Source organism: Staurois parvus, unplaced genomic scaffold (genome assembly GCF_062004578.1).
Source record: "Staurois parvus isolate SC_StPar_1 unplaced genomic scaffold, SC_StPar_1.0 ptg001133l, whole genome shotgun sequence".
NCBI classification, from domain to species: Eukaryota; Metazoa; Chordata; class Amphibia; order Anura; family Ranidae; genus Staurois; species Staurois parvus.
Window position 1 is genome coordinate 3,442,501 of NW_028318929.1, and position 20,182 is coordinate 3,462,682.

At 44.7% G+C, this 20,182-nt stretch overlaps 1 protein-coding gene across 2 annotated transcripts in view; it reads left to right on the forward strand.

Moving 5' to 3' along the window:
• The window catches only part of LOC149439353 (regulator of G protein signaling 3-like), a 135,741-nt gene that overhangs the window by 105,322 nt on the left and 10,237 nt on the right, over positions 1 to 20,182 (forward strand). For both annotated transcript variants that reach the window (XM_089659130.1, XM_089659131.1), the window contains exon 6: positions 3,631 to 3,797. In XM_089659130.1, coding sequence (XP_089515256.1) covers positions 3,631 to 3,797 — 167 coding nt within the window. The remainder of the gene's footprint in view (positions 1 to 3,630; positions 3,798 to 20,182) is intronic.

Here is a 20,182-nt window from a genome sequence, read left to right on the forward strand (position 1 = left end):
GGCATTTCATTGTTACGGCGTCCATAAATAACTCTTCAAAAATTGGCTCATGTACCAAAGAGTCTGCAGTTTTTATTTTCCATTCATCAGACAGTGTCAGTAAAAGTTCATGTAACCTCCCATTGCTGAAAGAGAACAATGTCCATCTCTGTTAATAGGTCCTATCAGCTGGGCACACTCCTGAGGGGTATCCCTGACATCATTCATTTTCTCTGCGGCAGAGGTATGCACTTTTCCATGTTACATAGGGCCCGGTCACACTGCGTAATTTGTTACCGGGCATTTTGCTGACAACTACCTTGAGGGAGGACCACCTAAGCCTTGACCAGACGTATATCTGATGAGGAAATCTCTGGATGTCATACTTAATGTGTATAACTATTACGCATCTGGTGAGTGCGTAATTCTGCCATTTTTCACGGAGCACCACCATCGAGTTTTAACCAGATCCCAAACATTATTATTATACAGAATTTATATAGCGCCAATAGTTTGCTCAGCGCTTTACAATATAAAGGGAGACAATACAGCAACAATACAGTTCAATACGAGAGGGATAGGAGGGCCTGATCCTTGGAGCTTACAATCTAAGAGATAAGCATTAACCCCCGCACTGATCTGACTACAGCGCACTGAAATCTGATTGGTTGGTGCTTGCTACTGCACTTTACCCCTCTTCGCTAGTCCTCATGCTGCCTTATTAAACACTATTGGTAGAGTATATATTCTCTTTTTTGTTGAAAGAAAAAATAAAGTTTTAATAACATCTGATACAAATTTAATTGCCACACAGGAGATTTTGTAATTGAATGTTATTAATGAATGATTCTTTCCATTTCAGTCTACAGCCAGCTAAGGCTTTATGCAAAAAAAGAAAAAAAAAAAAAACAGTGGAATCGCGTTTCTCTTTTAAGTAGCTATGGCAACGATACTCACTTTGTAGACGGAAATTCCTGGAATCATTCTTATAACTGGCTCGCTGCTGTTCTCAGAAGTTTGCACAGAGCTTGAGGCTAAATTACAAGCAACCCTGGCTATGTGAGGTCAATGCCGAACCAACCGATGAGCTGTGTCTGTCCTACATCCATGGTCAGGTCCTTAACCCCTTCATGACCAGGGTCAAAACAAACCTGAACGCCCAAACCCAGTTTTGCAACCTAGGACATGTGTTAGTAAAACTATATATATATCTTCGCAACAACTATAAGTGTACCCAGACAAATTATATCTCATGGTAAATGTTAATGGATATTCTCCTGATTTTGTTATATTTTGAAAGGAAAAGTGGCCCGGAAAAAATAACCATTCGACCATGTCCTGTGCAGACTGTTTCTAAAGGGGAGGGTCTGTTTCATTATAATCTCCTTGTTTGACTCCCAGTGTTCTAATGAGAAAAGCTGCAGGGTCTGCATCCCTTTAGAAATAGCTCCTAGGGAGTGTCTCACCAAAACAATGAAATTCCTATTGCAGAGGATGCCTAAAATCTAATTGTGTCTTAGTGCAGACTTCTGGGAAATTCAGTGAGCCAACCGCACAAGCAGAAAATAACATTTCTGGGGGTGTTCTGTACAGCAGTGGTATACAGAACGCCTCCAGGCTGCCATACTGCATTGAATTTTACAGAAAATGATTGCACGGCAGATTAAAAAGGACAGGCAATTTTTAAAAGTGTTACTAAACCCCGGACTCTGAATTCACTATGTCTGGTCTCCCTAGACCCCGCATTCACTATATCTGGTCTCCCCGGACCCCGCATTCACTATATCTGGTCTCCCCGGACCCTGCATTCACTATATCTGGTCTCCCCGGACCCCGCATTCACTATATCTGGTCTCCCCGGACCCCGCATTCACTATATCTGGTCTCCCCGGACCCCGCATTCACTATATCTGGTCTCCCCGGACCCCGCATTCACTATATCCGGTCTCCCCGGACCCCGCATTCACTATATCCGGTCTCCCCGGACCCCGCATTCACTATATCCGGTCTCCCCGGACCCCGCATTCACTATATCCGGTCTCCCCGGACCCCGCATTCACTATATCCGGTCTCCCCGGACCCCGCATTCACTATATCCGGTCTCCCCGGACCCCGCATTCACTATATCCGGTCTCCCCGGACCCCGCATTCACTATATCCGGTCTCCCCGGACCCCGCATTCACTATATCCGGTCTCCCCGGACCCCGCATTCACTATATCCGGTCTCCCCGGACCCCGCATTCACTATATTCGGTCTCCCCGGACCCCGCATTCACTATATCCAGTCTCCCCGGACCCTGCATTCACTATATCTGGTCTCCCAAAGTACACAGAACAACGAAATGCAATTATTTTAGTAAATATAAACTGCTAAATGTCTTTTCTCATCAGCAGTTAGAGCAGTCTTGTGGCTTCTATCAGTGTCCAGCAGAGCACTAGCTAAAGCTTGTAGGAGGAGTTTTCTTTCTGCTCTGTTAGGATTCAGAACCCCTGACCCTCTGTCTGAACAGTGCTGATTGGCCCTGTGCTGATCACATGCATTCTCCCAAGAAAAAAAAATATAGCAATGCACACCAAACTGAGCATGTGCAAATGCCTTATCAGGAGATAAGAGGTGGTTGCTTGACAAAGGGGAGGAACAGAAAAGAAAGGATTAAACAGCCTTTTTACACAATGCAGAGGATTAACCCCTTAAATTCCACAGAGAGTATAACAAGCATGCGTTACTGCATATACAGACTGATTGTACTGTTGTGGGTTTAGTAGCACTTTAAATTACAATGTGTCTTGTGTAGCAGTTGTATATGATATATCGTGGGTGCTTTTTTTTTTAATTTGCTATTTTTTTTCTCACAAAAGTAGAGTTACCCTTTAAGTTTTATGGTGCTGTACAACTAAAAGTGTAGTAGAAGAAGTCAATGGAAACTTTGACTGGAAGGGCTCAGAGTTTAGACAAGGGCTATCTTCCACAGTGCCCAACAGCTGAACAAAGCAAAACAAAGAATGGCGTAGAAGAGGGAACCTATTGCATGGGCATAGTACGGGTTCATACTGAGGCATCCATCGTGTTACTCCTAGGCTCCCTTAAAGTGGTTGTAAACCTCAGACATGAAATATGAACAAAGCATATCTCTCTATAGTGTGTACTTGTCTCAATCCAGAGCACCACGTGTCATTTCTGTCTGCTGCTTCAAACTTCTGGTCACTTCTGACAAGTTTTCCTGACACCAAGAGAAAAAAGGTGACAGGGGAGGGAGCTCCAGTACACAGCCTGTGATTGACAGCCTCAGCTCTGTCCCTGTGTGCTGTGTGAAGGGGTGAGTGCCTCTTCCATCCAATCAGCTCTCAGAGTTCTTCTTACTGAACTCTGCAGAGTGTAATTTTAGCTCTCTGCCCCCTGGTTTCTGAAAGCTCAGAGAAGCTTTATAAATTCTGGCCTTGAATGGATGTAGAGAAGGGAACACTGCAGATAAACAGGTACAACTTGTATAGGAGGATCTGTTTCATCTCTGTGTATCACCTAAAGCCAGTCACTTCACTGGGTATATGGAAGGAGTTACAACCGCTTTACATTATTATAGTTCATAACATACGGTACTAGTAATATTCTTTACAAATGTGCCTTCTCTTGTATGTTTCTGTGCCTCTAGATGGGCGAGCTCTCTTTCGGGTATTCCTGCAGTCAGAGTTCAGCGATGAAAACCTGGATTTTTGGTTGGCCTGTGAAGAGTACCGGGATACGCACCCCCATTTTATCCTCAACAGCCGAGCGCGCAAAATCTATCAACACTACATCGCGTTTCAGGCCCCAAAAGAGGTAATGTGCTCTGCAAAGCACCAATTGTATCTGAAATGAGTATGTAACACTATATTAATATTTTGGGCCTCATGCACACTGAGCCTTTAGCCCCAAGACATGAGATCCTGGTGTTTAGGTGCACCTAAAAATGGATCAGTGAGAAAGCAGCCCTAAGTCTCATCCACCAGGGCTAGCACATATAAGGACTTAGAAAGAAAACACGATTTTCTCTCTGTGAATGAAATTTAGCTGGGGGTCCCAATGCCGTGAATTGCCAACACCCATTGGATAACCCATTTGAGCTCTTGATTTGGCATGTCTATGGTTGTGTGGTGAGGAGCACCTAGTAAAAATTGTCCAAATGACTTGATGGTTCATTGCAATTTCTTTATTGTTTTGGCCTAGGCAAAGTATGTATGTATGTATTTTTCGGAAGATACCTTTCTCGGGAACCCCTCCTCGCATTTCGTGATATCTCACCTAAGCAAAAATTTTGTATGTAGTTGCCCACAGCCTGCTGGGATACCTACTTTGCGTATCCCAGGGAGCCATGGAGTACTCATGTCCCTCATCGTCAGGGCACTGGCTGTCTCTTTGAGGTTTTTTTCAGCTGACATGGCACATGAGTGTCATCACAGGACCAGCTGCAAGAACCCAGGGGAGAATGCCGCCCGCCCCACCCCCCAATGGCATCAGATGGAAATGGAAGCACTGGACCTAGTGTGCTGCGACAGATCCCTAGAAAACACCGCTGGATCACTGGGCATGGAACTATATTTTTTGTGCACTCAGCTATAGAGGTGGGGGGAGTTCCTCTTTAAGCTCATTATTTCTACTTGTCAGCTTTTACAATGTGTACAATCTGAATCTCCCAGTAGACCAGTGGTCTCCAAACTGTGGCCTGGGGGCTGGATGCGGCCCTTTGCTTGCTTTTATCCAGCCCTTGGTGCAATATTTCATATTCTGACACCAACGAGGCATGATTCCCCCCACTGACACCAACAACAAGGGGGTACAGTTCCTCCCAATGATGGGGCACAGTTCCTCCCAATGACATCACTGATGGGGCACAGTTCCTCCCAATGACATCACTGATGGGGCACAATTCCTCCCTGTGACATCAACGATGGTGCATTATTCTACCCACCCAATGATACTAACGATGGGGCACAGTTCCTCCCAATGACAGCAGTGATGGGGCGCAATTCCTCCGTGACATCAACGATGGTGCATTATTCTACCCACCCAATGATACTAACGACGGGGCACAGTTCCTCCCAATGACATCAGTGATGGGGCGCAATTCCTCCCTGTGACATCAACAATGGTGCATTATTCTACCCACCCAATGATACTAACGATGGGGCACTAGTCCTCTCAATGACACCAAAGATGGAGCATTGTTTACACCCACGGATAACGGGATATTTTCTGCTTCCAGTGGACCGCAGTCTGCCCCCCCTAAAGTCTGAAGGACAGTAAACTGGCCCTTTGTTTAGAAAGTTTGGAGACCCCATTGCTACACCATGGTTCCTCCAGTAGTTGCTATGGGTTCCGCAAACAATGAGCAATTTCTTCCTCTCAACTTCCCAATAAAACCCAATGATTCTTCCCAATGAACTCAAGTGTAAGGAGTATTCTTCCCACTGACTATCACATTAATATATCATGAGTTGTAGATATAGTCATTTTTAGCAGGAGTTCCTTGAGACCAGAAAGTTATCTCAAGGGTTCCTCTGTGTTGAAAAGGTTGAGAGAGGCGGCACAAGACTTTGCCTAATCTAAGATTTTGGAAAAGGCTGCAAAGAAAGCAGGCATGGGTGCATCTACAAGGTCCTGGAAACATCTACTTGAAAGTAAACGCATTGTTTGCCCATGCAGAGAAGCACAACCATGAGTAGGTTAATTTATTTGCTCCTGTTCTGCTACTTATACTTCTCTTTCCTTTAATTCCCCTCCACTACGTTTGCCCATCAGTACAAAGGAAAAAGTCCAGTGTAAGCTCCAAGTTAGTCTGGTCAGAGCTTGCACAGGGATAGGCACTCCTTGTCCCCGATTGGCTGCATTGTGGGAGGGATGGGAGCATGCTCCTGATACTTACAAGTATTGGATACTTCTGTTGGCTCCAACAGACAAACACAGCTGTGGGAGAACAATGGAACCTTCTGTTTTGCACTCCCTTCATTAAAGCACAGGTTCACCTTAAGGACCCATTCACACCATTCATGCGGTTGGGTGTCTGAAATGTTTTCCACCAAAATCAATATAAATCAATATGCGTCACAACACGTCAATGTGCATAGGTGAAAATCTCCCATCCTGAACAGAATTCCAGTCAGCTGTCCTTGGAATAGGCGTCCCTATTGGACGATTTCCCCATAGCTACCTGTTCTGAGGACAGCTCTAAAATGTTGGATTTCCCCTCATTTTATGTCTTGGTGTAAATGGTCTCAGTACAAATAGAGAGGGGTGAATCCACCCCTATGGGGGCACAGAAAGCAATAAAAAATTCAAGAGGAAGATTCAAAGTGCCACACTAATGCAGTTTGGTGCATTTTTTTTGCCTGATATTGAAATCAATATAAATCAATAGTCATCATAGACATGGCAGTGTGCATTAGAGGAATGTAAAATGCATTCCCCTAGACCAGTGGTCTCCAAACTGTGGCCTGGGCGCTAGATGTGGCCCTTTGCTTGCTTTTATCCAGCCCTTGGGGCACTATTTCATCCACTGATTCCAACAATGGGGCATCATTCCCTCCACTGACACCAATGAAAGGGCACAATTCCTCCTAGTAACACCAACAATGGGGCACAATTACTCCCAATGACATCAACGATGGATCACTATTCTTCCCAATGACACCAATGATGGGGCACCATTCTTCCTAATGACAGCAGCGATGGGGCACAATTTCTCCCAATGACACCAATGATGGGGGGACATTCTTCCCAATGACACCAATGATGGGGCACAATTTCTTCCAATGACACCAAGAATAGTGCCAGTGACACCGATGATAGGGCTCAATTCCTCCCAATGACACAAACGATGGGGCACGATGGAGCATTGTTTTTTTCCCACTGACATCGGGACCTTTTCTACTCCCAATGGCCACAGTCGGGCACCCCTAAAGTTTAGAAAATTTGGAGACCCCTGCCCTAGACAGTTGTCCCAGGAACAAATGTGCCCATTGGAAGATTTCCCAATATGTATTGTTCTCGGGATTTCTCATGACTTTATTTTGTCCAGGTGACAATGGTCACCTAGAATAAATCTCCCCAACAGGGACACAAACAGCAATAAAAACTTCAAGAAGAATAATTGAGGCAGCATGGCACTGTTCAATAGTCCAGATACAATTTTAGTCCAGTAAGGATCAAAGGTGGTGTGTTACTGGCCAGATCACCAGGTGAAACAGAGGGGCAAAAAAAAAGAAAACTAATGCAGTCCCCACATCTAATGATTGGTAAGCAGCAATATATTACATTTTTCGCTTTAGGTTTAACCACATCCCCACTGCCCTATAGCAGAAATACTGCTACAGGGCGGCAGGGGTGCGCAAAATCACGTATATTTCCGGGTAGGGGGAGCGCGCAAAACACGCGCACACCCTACCTGCGCCGCCATTCGCGGGTGTCAATCACCGGGTCCCGGACAGTAATTACTCGCCGGCGCCTGGTTATTTTCAGTGATCATCGACGGGGTGGAGGACTGTTTTGTTTACTAACAGTCCTCCTCCCTGTCAGCTCGGGCACACTGCTCTGGATGACTGTGCACAGCATAGCCATCCAGAGCAGTGTACTTACAGTGAAACACACACACACACCGCTCCCTAGCAAAACACTCATGCACACAGTTAACCCTTTGATTGCCCCTCAGGTTAACCCCTTCCTGCCCAGTGCCCTTAGTACAGTGTGAGTGCTTTTCTTTTAGCAGTGATCACTGTATTGGTGTCACTGGGGAAGTCAGAATGTCTGCCGCAGTCCTGCAGTCCCGCTATAAGTCGCTGATCGCCGCCATTACTAGTAAAAATAAAATTTTAAAAAAATCCCAATATATATATATCGCCATTTGTAAACGCTATAACTTTCACTTAAACCAATTTACATGTATTGGGATTTTTTTTTTTTTTTAGCAAAGACATGTCACAGAATACATTTTGGCCTATATTTATGACGAAATTTGTTGTTGTTTTTTTTTCTACTGGACATGTTTAATAGCAAAAAGTCAAATTGTTTTTTTCTCAAAATTGTCGGTCTTTTTTTTTTTTTATAGCGCAAAAATAAAAACGCACAGGTGATCAAATATCACCAAAAGAAAGTTCAATTCATGGGAAAAAAAGGACGTAAATTTCATTTGGGTGCAGCGTTGCATGACCACGCAATTGTCAGTTAAAGTAACGCAGCGCTGTAACACAAAAAATGGCCTGGTCATGAAGGGGGGTAAATCCTCTGGAGGGCAAGTGGTTAATACCGCTTTGACCTACAACAGAGACTAGACACATGCCACAGCCACGATGCTTTGCTTTGCAGACGCAGTAACAATTATACCCCGTGTCATGTTGGAAGGCAATACCTCCGCAAAATGAAAGCTGCCTGTCAACCACCCTCTGAAAAGTAATCTGAATGTACACAGCTTGGAGGTAGCCTTTTACCCCATTATGGTAAAATGAAGAGTGATTTGAGCGAGTTTACCTTTCCTGACTCCCTTGCCTGCTTTGGCCTGGTCAGAAAGGATGATAGGAAGGACACGGTAGGTGTCCGAGGACGATCTGACATTACGGGATGCTTTGTCATTTATTGGCATTTAGTGTTTTCTCCAGGAATGTGCGCTATCTCCGAGGATTTGTCAATATTTCTGACACTAATCCCAGGCAAGGAAAGGACTATGATGTCTTCATCCCCTGTGGCAGTGATTGCACATTTGCTAAATGACTTCGAAGGTCACGCTAAAAGCATGTTATTCGGTTTCGGAGATAATCCAGTCTGAGTTTCAGGGACACAGTTACCAGGTCTTCTGTCTCTGGGGCAGGCCCAGAAATCTTATAATAATAGAGGATGTAAAATTTACGCTTCATTATGAATCATCCTTGAACATCCCAGCATTACCAAATTACAGGCGTATTTTAGTGAAAAAACATCTCTTTCTTGATATGACTACAAATGTTCCTTCTGAGCCACCTCATGTGACCAAAAGTCTAGGCGGAGATCACGTGGCCTCTTCACTGTCTGAGCATTGTGGCTGTTTCACATTCTTAGGCCCCATGTACACGGGACACTTCTGAACGATGGAAACTGATTGCTGGAAAACGTAGGTTAAAAAACGTCTGTTTAGCCACGTTTATGTGTGCTTGCGTTTAGAAGCATTTTTTAAAGATAAGCACAGGAGAACCTCCCAAATGCCCAGAATGCACTGAAAAGTGGTAAATTATTAACTATTTCAGAGAAATACAGAGAGTAGAAGCAGAGACAGCAGTATGTGTTGAGATTAGCTAGGTGTGAGTTGCTCATTAACTTTTTTTTCGTTTCCAAGGGTGGGAAAGGTGTCTGGTGGAGGGAGTCCTAAATTTATGAAGAACAATTATTTATTTGCAAACTTTTATAACAGAAACAAAGAAAAACTTTTTTTTTTCAAAATTTTTGGTCTTTTTTTGTTAATTTAGCAAAAAATAAAAACCCCAGCGGTGATTAAATACCACCAAAAGAAAGCTCTAGTTGTGTGAAGAAAATGATAAAATTTTAGTTTGGGTACAATGTTGTATGACCGCGCAATTGTCATTCAAAGTGTGAGAGCGCTGAAACCTGAAAAATGGCCTGGACAGGAAGGGGGAAAATTGCCCGGTATTGAATTGGTTAAACAACAAATAAAGGACTGCTCCCAACCAACCCCGTAGAAGTCAATAGAGTCACAAGCCCAGGAATAGTTAAAATCGAAATTCACTTTAACTACTTGCCCTCCTGAAGATTCACCTCCCTTCCTGACCAGGCCATTTCTTACGTTGCATTACTTTAACTGACAATTGCGCGGTCATGCAACGTTGCACCCAATTGAAATTTACGTCCTTTTTTCCCCACAAATTGATATTTTTGACTTTTTGCTATTAAACATATCCAGTAAAAAAAATTTAAAATTTCGTCATAAATCTAGGCCAAAATGTATTCTGCGACATGTCTTTGCTAAAAAAAATCCCATTAGGTGTAAATTAATTGGTTTACGTGAAAGTTATAGCATTTACAAATGGCGGTACAGGTACTGGATTTTTGTCATCCCCAGTGACACCAATACAGTGATCAGTGCTAAAAAAAAACAAAAAACACTGACACTGTATTAATGGCACTGGGCAGGAAGGGGTTAACATCTGGGGCAGTCAAAGGGTTAATTATGTGCAGGGAGTGTTTTACTAGAGGGAGGTGTGCTGGTGCTTCTGCAAGCTGCCTGAGCAGACAGGGACGAGAACTGTTAGTAAACAATACAGTTCTCCTCCCCGTCAGTGATCGTCGGGAATCACCGGGTGCTGACGAATAATTACCTTCTGGGACCCGGTGATTGACAGCCACGTATGGCAGTGTGGTAGGGTGTACGCACGGCTCACGTGCGCCCCCTACCCATGAATGCAAACTCATGTATATATATATATGTGATTTTGCACACCCGTGCCTCCCTGTAGCAGTATTTCTGCTATAGGGCAGATGGGAAGCGGTTAATGTTGGGTCAAAAAGCATGACATGTGGGAGTGCCCAGATTGATACATCACCAAATCAGTGAAGAGGAGAAACGCATATTCCCAAAACCTGGAGAATGACACATGATCCTGGACCCAACAGTAGTGTGGGAATAAGAGTCTCAGAGACACTGCTCTCTCCTGGTTCTCCTCCTACCTATCGCAGCGCTCCTTCAGTGTTACTTATAACTCTGTCTCCTCCTCTTCACTCCCTCTTTCTGTAGGGGTGCCTCAAGATTCTGTCCTTGGACCCCTTCTCTTCTCCATCTACACCTCCTCCCTTGGTCACTTGATCAACTCCCATGGCTGGGACTAACATACGTTGCATTAAAGTGTTACTAAAGTCTGATTTTTTTTTTTTTTTTTATTCAAATAGCCTATATTTTATACCCGCCTGCTCTGTGCAATGACTGATCCTCCTCTTCTCGGGTCCCCCACCAGCAGTCTTGGCTCCTCCTCTTCTTTGTGTGTCCCCACAGCAAGCCTTTTGCTAGGGGGCACACGGTGCATGCTCGCTCCCTAACTTTGTGTCTACAGAAACACGCTCCATTGACACACACAGTGGGACTTAGCCCTGCCACTGACTTCATCTTCACTGCATTTGATTGACAGCAGCAAGAGGCAATGGCTCCTGCTGCTGTTTGAGTCTCTGTGTGGGGAGGAAGAGAAAGGAGAAGAGATGCAGCCTTGCACAGCACTGATCTCTTCTCTCCTTTCTTCCCCTTCACATGGGGAATCACTTTATTACACTTATCACTTTAAGGCAGCCTATTGAAATCAATGGGCTTCCAACCCACCAAAATGCTTCTTAAATTTGGATGTGTCACAACATTTTTGTTTCAGTGTACTACGGGGCATTGCCATTTGTTCCTGCATCTTGCAATGAATGTATGTTGCCTTAGTGTGTTGGGGTACCACCAGGGGCGGACTGACCATTTGGAAACTCGGCCACTGCCGAGGGCCCGGGGTCAGTAGGGGGCCCTATGAGATGCCCCTGGTACCTTTTTTATAGGCTTTTTTGAGCTTGGGCAAGGACACAGGGGCCCCATGATCCCCTATTGCCCAGGGGCCCCATGAGTTGTCAGTCCACCCCTGTAGGGATCAATGTCATTACTTTAATCAATGTTCCCACTACAGACTACTGAGGTCCAAGGGGCGCACATCATATACCAAAGGTCCACATGCGGCCCTTGAGCCACAGGTTGGGCACCAGGGTTCTAGAGCAGAACACATGCAGTATTTTTATTGCCATGAGTTGTCAGTCCGCCCCTGGGTACCACTCAAAATGAATGGCACAGCAACATATCGACACATGTAATGTGCGTTGCAGTAATGAACGCATTAACACATGCATGTCCCCCAACACCTACATGTAATATCCAATATCACATTACAGTGAGAGGATTCACTTCCTCGCGGGCTGGATGTGCAAGGTGCCGCTCCCTACTGGGTGAAAACAGGTCAGAAAGTCATTGGCGAGAGATTGGCGCCTCGCTTATCCAGATGGCGAGGGAGAGACACATACGGAGATGAGAATTTCTGTGTCCTGGTGAAGCAACGGCAGAGAAAGTGGTGTCACCCTCCTGGCTGCACTGTCTGGCAGAGGTTTGTGAATCACAACAGTGGCTGAACACAATTCCAGATCCTTTGGCACAGAAGACATCTTCCATATGCGTGTCTTATCTGTGTGTTTAGTTGTTTATCTAGAGTTCAGTTTTGAGCATCGTGACTTTTAGCAAACGAAAATGCGATGGATCAGAGTAAAAATATCTCTGTAATGGTCTTTAAACGCTCAGTGCAACCGCAGTAAATAAACTGTTATCACAGCTTGAAGCTGCCCGGCGCATGTCAGTGAGCGAATGTTGATAGTGCCTTGTCATAGGGGCCGCCTGCAGCCTCTCTCGCTCTCGCCTTTAAAGGGCATACTTTTCCGATGACAAACACGCTCTTAAAAAGAGTCCCAGGCTCAGAAATAATGTTTATTTTACTCCGCTTTTCCTTTTCTCCGTGCAGTCGGTGTGAAATCAATCACTCCGGTCTCCGCTATCCTGCTGGATCTGCTCCAAGATTTCCTCTTTGCTGGTAAAGGGCAACTCCGTACTTACAGCCCAGAACATAAAATCCTAGATTCTTCTGATGGATGCAGACTTTTCATGTAGCTACTTATTTCAAAATCTTATTTGACTTTTCCTATTTATTTTCAGGAAGGGGGTGTACACTCCCCAAGGGTTCATTCACACTGGCTGTAGGAGGGCAGTAAAACCCAGCAGTTGAGCCACACTTTTATCCCCTCCCCATCTGCTGCCCAATTTAGGGGGTGTATACATGCTATGGTCACGATGCTTTGCTTCGCGGTCACAGCAAGCATTATACCCCCTGTCGCTTTCAGGAACACCCCACAATCACTTGCTTTGCATGCAGTGAATAAACTCGTATTATTGTGGTAGTGCTAGTGTGGAGAACAAAGCGTTAAAGCCTGTCAAATGCTCTCTGAAGAGCAATCTGAGTACAGATTGCTCTTCAGAGAACACCATTAGTATGAACAGGTGTTTAAGTGGGGCTGCCGCGGCCTTGCAGGGGTTAAATGCTTGTTTAGGTCTGGGGGGGGCACAAAAAGCCGTTTTACCTAAATGATCCTCCACTTTTGCAGGCTTCCTTCAGGCTGTAGTACCGGACCCTGAAGTTTCCCCCCTCCAGTAAGGTCCTCTGTCTTCATCAAGTCCAATGCAGAGCCCAAAGCCCTGCATTGAACATGAGGATGCCAAGGGACAGTCCACCGCAGCAGCGTAGTGGAATAGAGGAGACCTCCGGCTGACAGTGGAGCAGAGGATCAGGTAAGAATAATGACTTTTTGCTACCCTTTAGACCTAACCAAGCATTTAACTGTTGCAGAGCGGGGGAATCCCCATTGAAAGGGAGGATTTTTACTTTCCCCAGAGATGGGCTTTAAAGTATATGTAAACCCAATCGCTAAATTCTTATATAAGCATGAACATTCATGTCATTTCAGAAGTCACTTTTAATCGTTTTAAATCTTCAGCTTTAATTTAAAATAATACCTGGTGATCCTGCTGGAGAGCATGTAGACAGGAAAACGCTGCAAAGAGGATGCAGGAGGTCAGCAGCACTGAGATGCAACAAAGGGTGTAAAAGAAAAACCCAGAAAGACAAAAATGTCAAGCAAATATTGAAAACCAGAGGTCCTAGTGCAGCTAGGAAAGGGTACACGCCAAATAACCAATATTCTGCCTTCTATGATTCTTGATGTTCTTTATGTAGCATTTTCTCCCTTTCTGGTGTATAGTGGGTAGATGTTGAAATAGGCGTTTCGGTTTCCCTGCATACTTTGCTTCCCTCAGGAAGTTGCTGTAAGCTGCAGTGTGCATCACTTGTTGTCAGGGCAGCAGGGACACAGTGCGATAAAACATTCTGTGTAGTTATGTATGTGCACGGGGCAGCCTTATTCATTTCTTAAATACACAGGCTCCGCTTCTTGCTTGTAGACTACACCAGCCAGTCTCAACCAGGGTTCCTCCAGAGGCTTCTAGGGGTTCAATGATGGATCACCTGATAGGGCCTGCGTAGTTCTGCTTGGCAGAGCCTTTGGCACCCGTGGACCTTCTCCTCTTTTTTTACTCAGGTTAAGTAACCACTCAAGGATCATGTTAACGATCTATAAAGGCATTCTGACCACCAATGTAAGGATTATTCTTTTCACCAACCACCAATGTAAGGAGCATTCTTCTCACTAACCCCCAATGTAAGGAGCATTCTTCTCACTAACCCCCAATGTAAGGAGCATTCTTCCCACTAACCACCAATGTAAGGGGAATTCTTCTCACTAACCCCCAATGTAAGGAGCATTCTTCCCTCTGACCCCCAGTGTAAGGAGCATTCTTCCCTCTGACCCCCAGTGTAAGGAGCATTCTTCCCAATTACCACCAATGTAGGAAGCATTCTTCTCACTGACCCCAATGTAAGAAGCATTCTTCTCACTGACCTCCAATGTAAGGGGCATTCTTCCCAATTACCACTAATGTAAGAAGCATTCTTCCCACTGACCGCCAATGTAAGGAGAATTCTTTCCACTGGCCTCCAATGTAAGGAACATTCTTTTCACTGACCACCAATGTAAGGAGCATTCTTCCCACTAACCACCAATGTAAGGGGAATTCTTCTCACTAACCCCCAGTGTAAGACGCATTCTTCCCAATTACCACCAATCTAGGAAGCATTCTTTCCTCTGATCCCAATGTAAGAAGCATTCTTCTCACTGACCTCCACTGTAAGGGGCATTCTTCCCAATTATCACTAATGTAAGAAGCATTCTTCCCACTGGCCTCCAATGTAAGGAGCATTCTTCCCACTGACCACCAATGTAAGGGGCATTCTTCTCACTAGGTAGGTATGGCGGCAACCAGGATACAGGCCAGGTGCAGGTATGTACAGCGGTGTCAGACAAGCCGAGTCAGGATCAATCGGGCGGATCAGGTACAAGGGAGGTACAAGGGAGCAGGCAAGCGGATAGTCAGGGATAAGCTGGGTTGGTGCAGGTGGAGTCAGGGTCAGATCAGATACAGGCAACAGAATCAGGTTATGCTGTACAGGACGTTATAGACCAGAAGGCATAGGCTAAACTGTGTTAGCGATTTAAATAGCCCGCCTTGCGGTGACATGTGCGCTCCCGCACGCTCCTGCGCACTCGCACCGCCGCAGCTGACAGGGATTCGGCGCACAACTGCGTGACAGCGAGGGAGCAATCCCTGACAGGAGCGTTCTTCCCATTTACCACTAATGTAGGAAGCATTCTTCCCACTGATCTCCAATGTAAGGAGCATTTTTCACACTGACCTCCAATGTAAGGAGCATTCTTCCCACTGATCTCCAATGTAAGGAGCATTCTTCCCACTGACCACCAATGTACGGAGCATTCTTCGCACTGAGCACCAATGTAAGGAGCATTTTTCACACTGACCTCCAATGTACGGAGCATTCTTCCCACTGACCTCCAATGTACGGAGCATTCTTCCCACTGATCACCAATGTACGGAGCATTCTTCGCACTGAGCACCAATGTAAGGAGCATTTTTCACACTGACCTCCAATGTACGGAGCATTCTTTGCACTGACCTCCAATGTATGGAGCATTCTTCCCACTGACCTCCAATGTATGGAGCATTCTTCCCACTGACCTCCAATGTACGGAGCATTCTTCCCACTGACCTCCAATGTACGGAGCGTTCTTCCCACTGACCTCCAATGTACGGAGCGTTCTTCCCACTGACCACCAATGTAAGGAGCGTTCTTCCCTCTTGCCCCCAATGTAAGGGAGATTCTTCCCACTGACCTCCAATGTACAGAGCATTCTTCCCACTGACCACTAATGTAAGGGAGATTCTTCCCACTGACCCCCAATGTAAGGGAGATTCTTCCCACTGACCACTAATGTAAGGAGCGTTCTTCCCTCTTGCCCCCAATGTAAGGGAGATTCTTCCCACTGACGTCCATGTAAGGAACATTCTTCTAAGGCCAAGTAACTGTCCCATAATGTATGGGAAAACACATGGACCACCAGTGTAAAAGGGTATTCTTCCTAATGACCACTAATGTAAGGGGATACTAGCAATGTGGTTTGGCTAACATACTGCAATTTGTGTACAAAATCATTTTTAGCAGGTGATCCCTGAGACCTGAACATTATTTCAAGGGTTCCTTTGGGTTTAAAAGGGTTGAAAGCCTGTGCTACACAGTGCCTGCCAATCCTTCTGTCTTACATGAGGTCAACCAAACAGAACATGTTTCATCGAAAACAGTGGACCATGTGATTTAGATCTTTTTGGTTGCTCAGGAGAATGCAAAAGCTATATATGTTTTTTATTTTATTTTTATTTTATTTTTTTTAAAGATACTCCTTTAGCTCAGAATAGTGATGTGGTTTGTTACTGCTGTGTCAGCCAGTGTTTTATATTTTAGTGACAGGTCCACTTTAAGGCAAAGTAGCTGTAAAGTGGGAAAGAGTTGCCATCCCTTTTGAGAAAACCCGATGTTATCGTGTGAACCGGAGTCTGGTGACCCTCCCAGTGGCGTAACTGGCTTTCATCCTCTCTGCCCTAAATCTGTATTTCATTTGCTATGGTTTATTTTTTGCACAGAAGACCAGACTGTCAAATCCACAATGACGCGGAAGTGTCACATGTTAGGCAGACCAGGAGGCCGGGGTCTCCTATCTCCAAGCAAAAGTCAGAAATAGAGATGCACAATTGATTGCCATGGAAGTTTTTTTCTTCTTTTTTGAGCTGTGATCTTATTAAAGCGATTCTGAATGCTTCACTCCGCGCAGGGTTCTAATGCAGTCTTCTGGTTATCTTTTGATGCGTTGGCGTGTGAAATCTTAAGTTCACTGTCATCTTCATTTGACATTTCATTCACGAAAATAAGTATTCGGTTGCTCAGGTGTTCCCGACTGCAATTGATTGTAAGATAACGTCATACAAGCTGCTATTCCATCATTCACATCTCTAACCATCCCAGGGGTCTCATCCAAAGCCTTTTCTGTAATTGGCAGAATTCATCTACGTGAAACTGTTGGCAAACAGTTGAATTCTGCAGCTCCAGGTTTTTATTGCTGTCTGTGCCCCCATTAGGGAGATTCACCCACTCAATTTGTCTTTTTTATCATTATCATTGAGAGTGAAAGTAAAAAAATCCATATTTTGGGTTGTCACTAGACCAGGAATAGAGGGGAAATCATCTAATGGGGACACTACTTCTGGTGATAACCAGGGATTCCCTCACTTTGGAAGGAATTTCTCTCACTTCCTGTTTTGGCTATGGGACAGAAAATGAAAAAACAAAATCGCCCCAGTGGGACAAAGATAGGGAAAAAACCCTGACAGGGTTTATAACCTTCCCTTACTCTATCCAAAATGAAAAAAATAAGATTTTCTTTTAGTTCTACTCTAAGATCAGATTGTATTTTTTTTTCTTTCAGCCATGTAGATTTCCCTTGACATCTTGTCCCATAGCCAAAACAGGAAATGAGAGAAACTCTATCCAAAGTGAAGGAATCCCTGGTTGTTACCAGAAATAGTGTCTCCATTGGAGAATTTTCCCTCTATTCCTGTTCTAGTGACAACCCAAAGTTTTGGATCTTTTTTTCTACGTTCACTCTTGGTGAAAAGGAGATCTTTCCATCTTGAGGAGATATCCTTTATTAACCACCTCCCGCCTACCATATAACGTAATGACGGGCGCAAGGCGGTTTTCCCATTCTAACCGCGCATGCGTGGCTACGGGATCGGTGGTGCACTGTGTCCCTCGGACACAGTGGATCACCGAATAACGGAAAGAGCAGAAGATGTTGGCTCAGTCATGTGATCAGCTGTGTCCAATCACAGCTGATCACGTGTAAATAGGGAAATGCCGGTTATCGGCATTTCTCTCCTCATGAGCTGTCACGCTGACAGAGGAGACGAGAGCCGGTAATCGGCATTCCTCGGAGGGGACATGTACACTGATCATCAGAGCACTGATGATTAGTGTACCCTGATGATCTGTGTAGCCCCAGCAGTGCCACCTGTCAGTGTCCATCAGTGCCACATTTCAGTGCCCATCTGAGCTGTCTTTCAGTGCCACCTATCAGTGCCAGTCAGTGCCACCTATCAGTGTGCATCAGTGCTGCCTGTCAGTGCTGCCTATCAGTGCCACCTAACAGTGCCAGTCAGTGCCGCCTATCAGTGCCCATCAGTGATGCCTGTCAATGCCCATCAGTGCCACCTACCAGTGCCTCATCAGTGGCCATCAGTGCCACCGATCAGTGTAGCCTATCAGTGCCCATCACTGCAGCCTCATTAGCTCACATCAGTGAAGGAGAAAAATTACTTATTTACAAAATTTTATAATAAAAACTAAGAAAATTTTTTTAAAAAAAAAAATTTCAGTGGTTTTTGGTTTGTTTAAGAAAAAATAAAAAACCCAGAGGTGATTAAATACCACAAAAATAAAGCTCTCTCTGTCACAAAAAAAATGATAAAAATTTCAAAATTTCAGGTACAGTGTTGCATGACCGCGCAATTGTCATTCAAAGTGCAAGAGCGCTGAAAGCTGGAAATTGGTCTGGGCAGGAAGAGGGTATAAGTGCCCTGTAGGCGAGGGGTTATATCTATTGGAAGATTTCCATTTACCTCCTGTTCCTGTGACGTGTTTGGATTTCCCATTACATCCTGTACCATTAATGATACTTTCCAAGACAAATGAGGGGGAGTCTCCCCAATGAGGACAGAGGTTCTTAGAATTCCACACTCTATACAAATCTAACACAAAAAGTTCAGGCTGTACATATTCTTGTGGGAGTAAACGCCCTTGGTTAACTGTTACCTACAGGTACGGTAAATATCGGTGCACATTTAGGAGATATTTACTCTGGCAGCAGCCAGTGACATCACCGACGCATGTGCTCTCAAGGAATGGCATACCCGTGCCGTTCCTTCAGAGCCCTGTGCCATAAAGAGTGGCCCCCACGTGTATATGCGGGGGAGTGATGTCATCGTGGCTCAGCCATACATACCGCTGAAACCTGCAAACCTGGAAGGAAGACCAGGTGAAGATGGAGGTGCCTACAGCGGTGACAGCATGCCACTGGAGGGATTCATTTTCAGGTAAGTCTGCCATAACGTGCCACTGTAGGTGCCTCCATTTTCACCCGGTCTTACTTCCGAGTTTGCGGGCTTCAGCGGTATGAATGACTGAACTGTGACATCACTCCTGCACATGTGCACGAGAGTCACTCTTTACGACATGGGGCTTTGAAGGAATGGCACGGGTATGCTGAGCATACTAGCACATTATGACTTAAACTGCCTGGGGCCCAGTTTTTTGGGGGGTTTTGCTGCGATTTACTACCTCATTAAAAGGAAATTACATATAATACCTTCAAATCCATTTAATTTTTCAATTTATTTAGAACATAATTTATTTTACATTTTAAATACTTTTTTGGTTTTATATATTTATATTCATAGAGAGAAAACAGGTGGCGCACACACCTAGTGCATTATCCAAGGTTTATTGTAGGAGTGAAAGAATAATAAAAACATACTCACAGACGAAGCATGTATCTAAAAAGCATAGAAAAATGACAATGGCCACAACGGCAGGCAAGGTGTTCTCACTGTCAGTGTGGTCAAATGGCTGCCGTTGTGGCCATTGTCATTTTTCTATGCTTTTTAGGTACATGCTTTGTCTGCGAGTATGTTTTTATTATTCTTTCATTCCTACAATAAACCTTGGATAATGCACTAGGTGTGTGCGCCACCTGTTTTCTCTCTATCCAGTGGCTGATTTCCCCATCTGAGGAGGGCTGCACCCCTGAAGCATTTCCTTTGGTTGTCGCTGCCCTGGTACCCTTGGCTTCCCTTTTGGCTGTGCATATGCTGAGGCGCTGGAGAGTACATACGATATTGCTGGTATTCATATACAATGAATATAAAAAGTCTACACACCCCTGTTAAAATGTCAGGTTTCTGTGATGTGAAAAAATGAGATGAAGATAAATTATTTCAGAACTTTTTCCACCTTTAATGTGACCTATGAACTGTACAGCTCAATTGAAAAACAAACTAAAATCTTTTAGGGGGGGGAGTAAACATAAAAAACGAAAATAATGTGGTTGCATAAGTG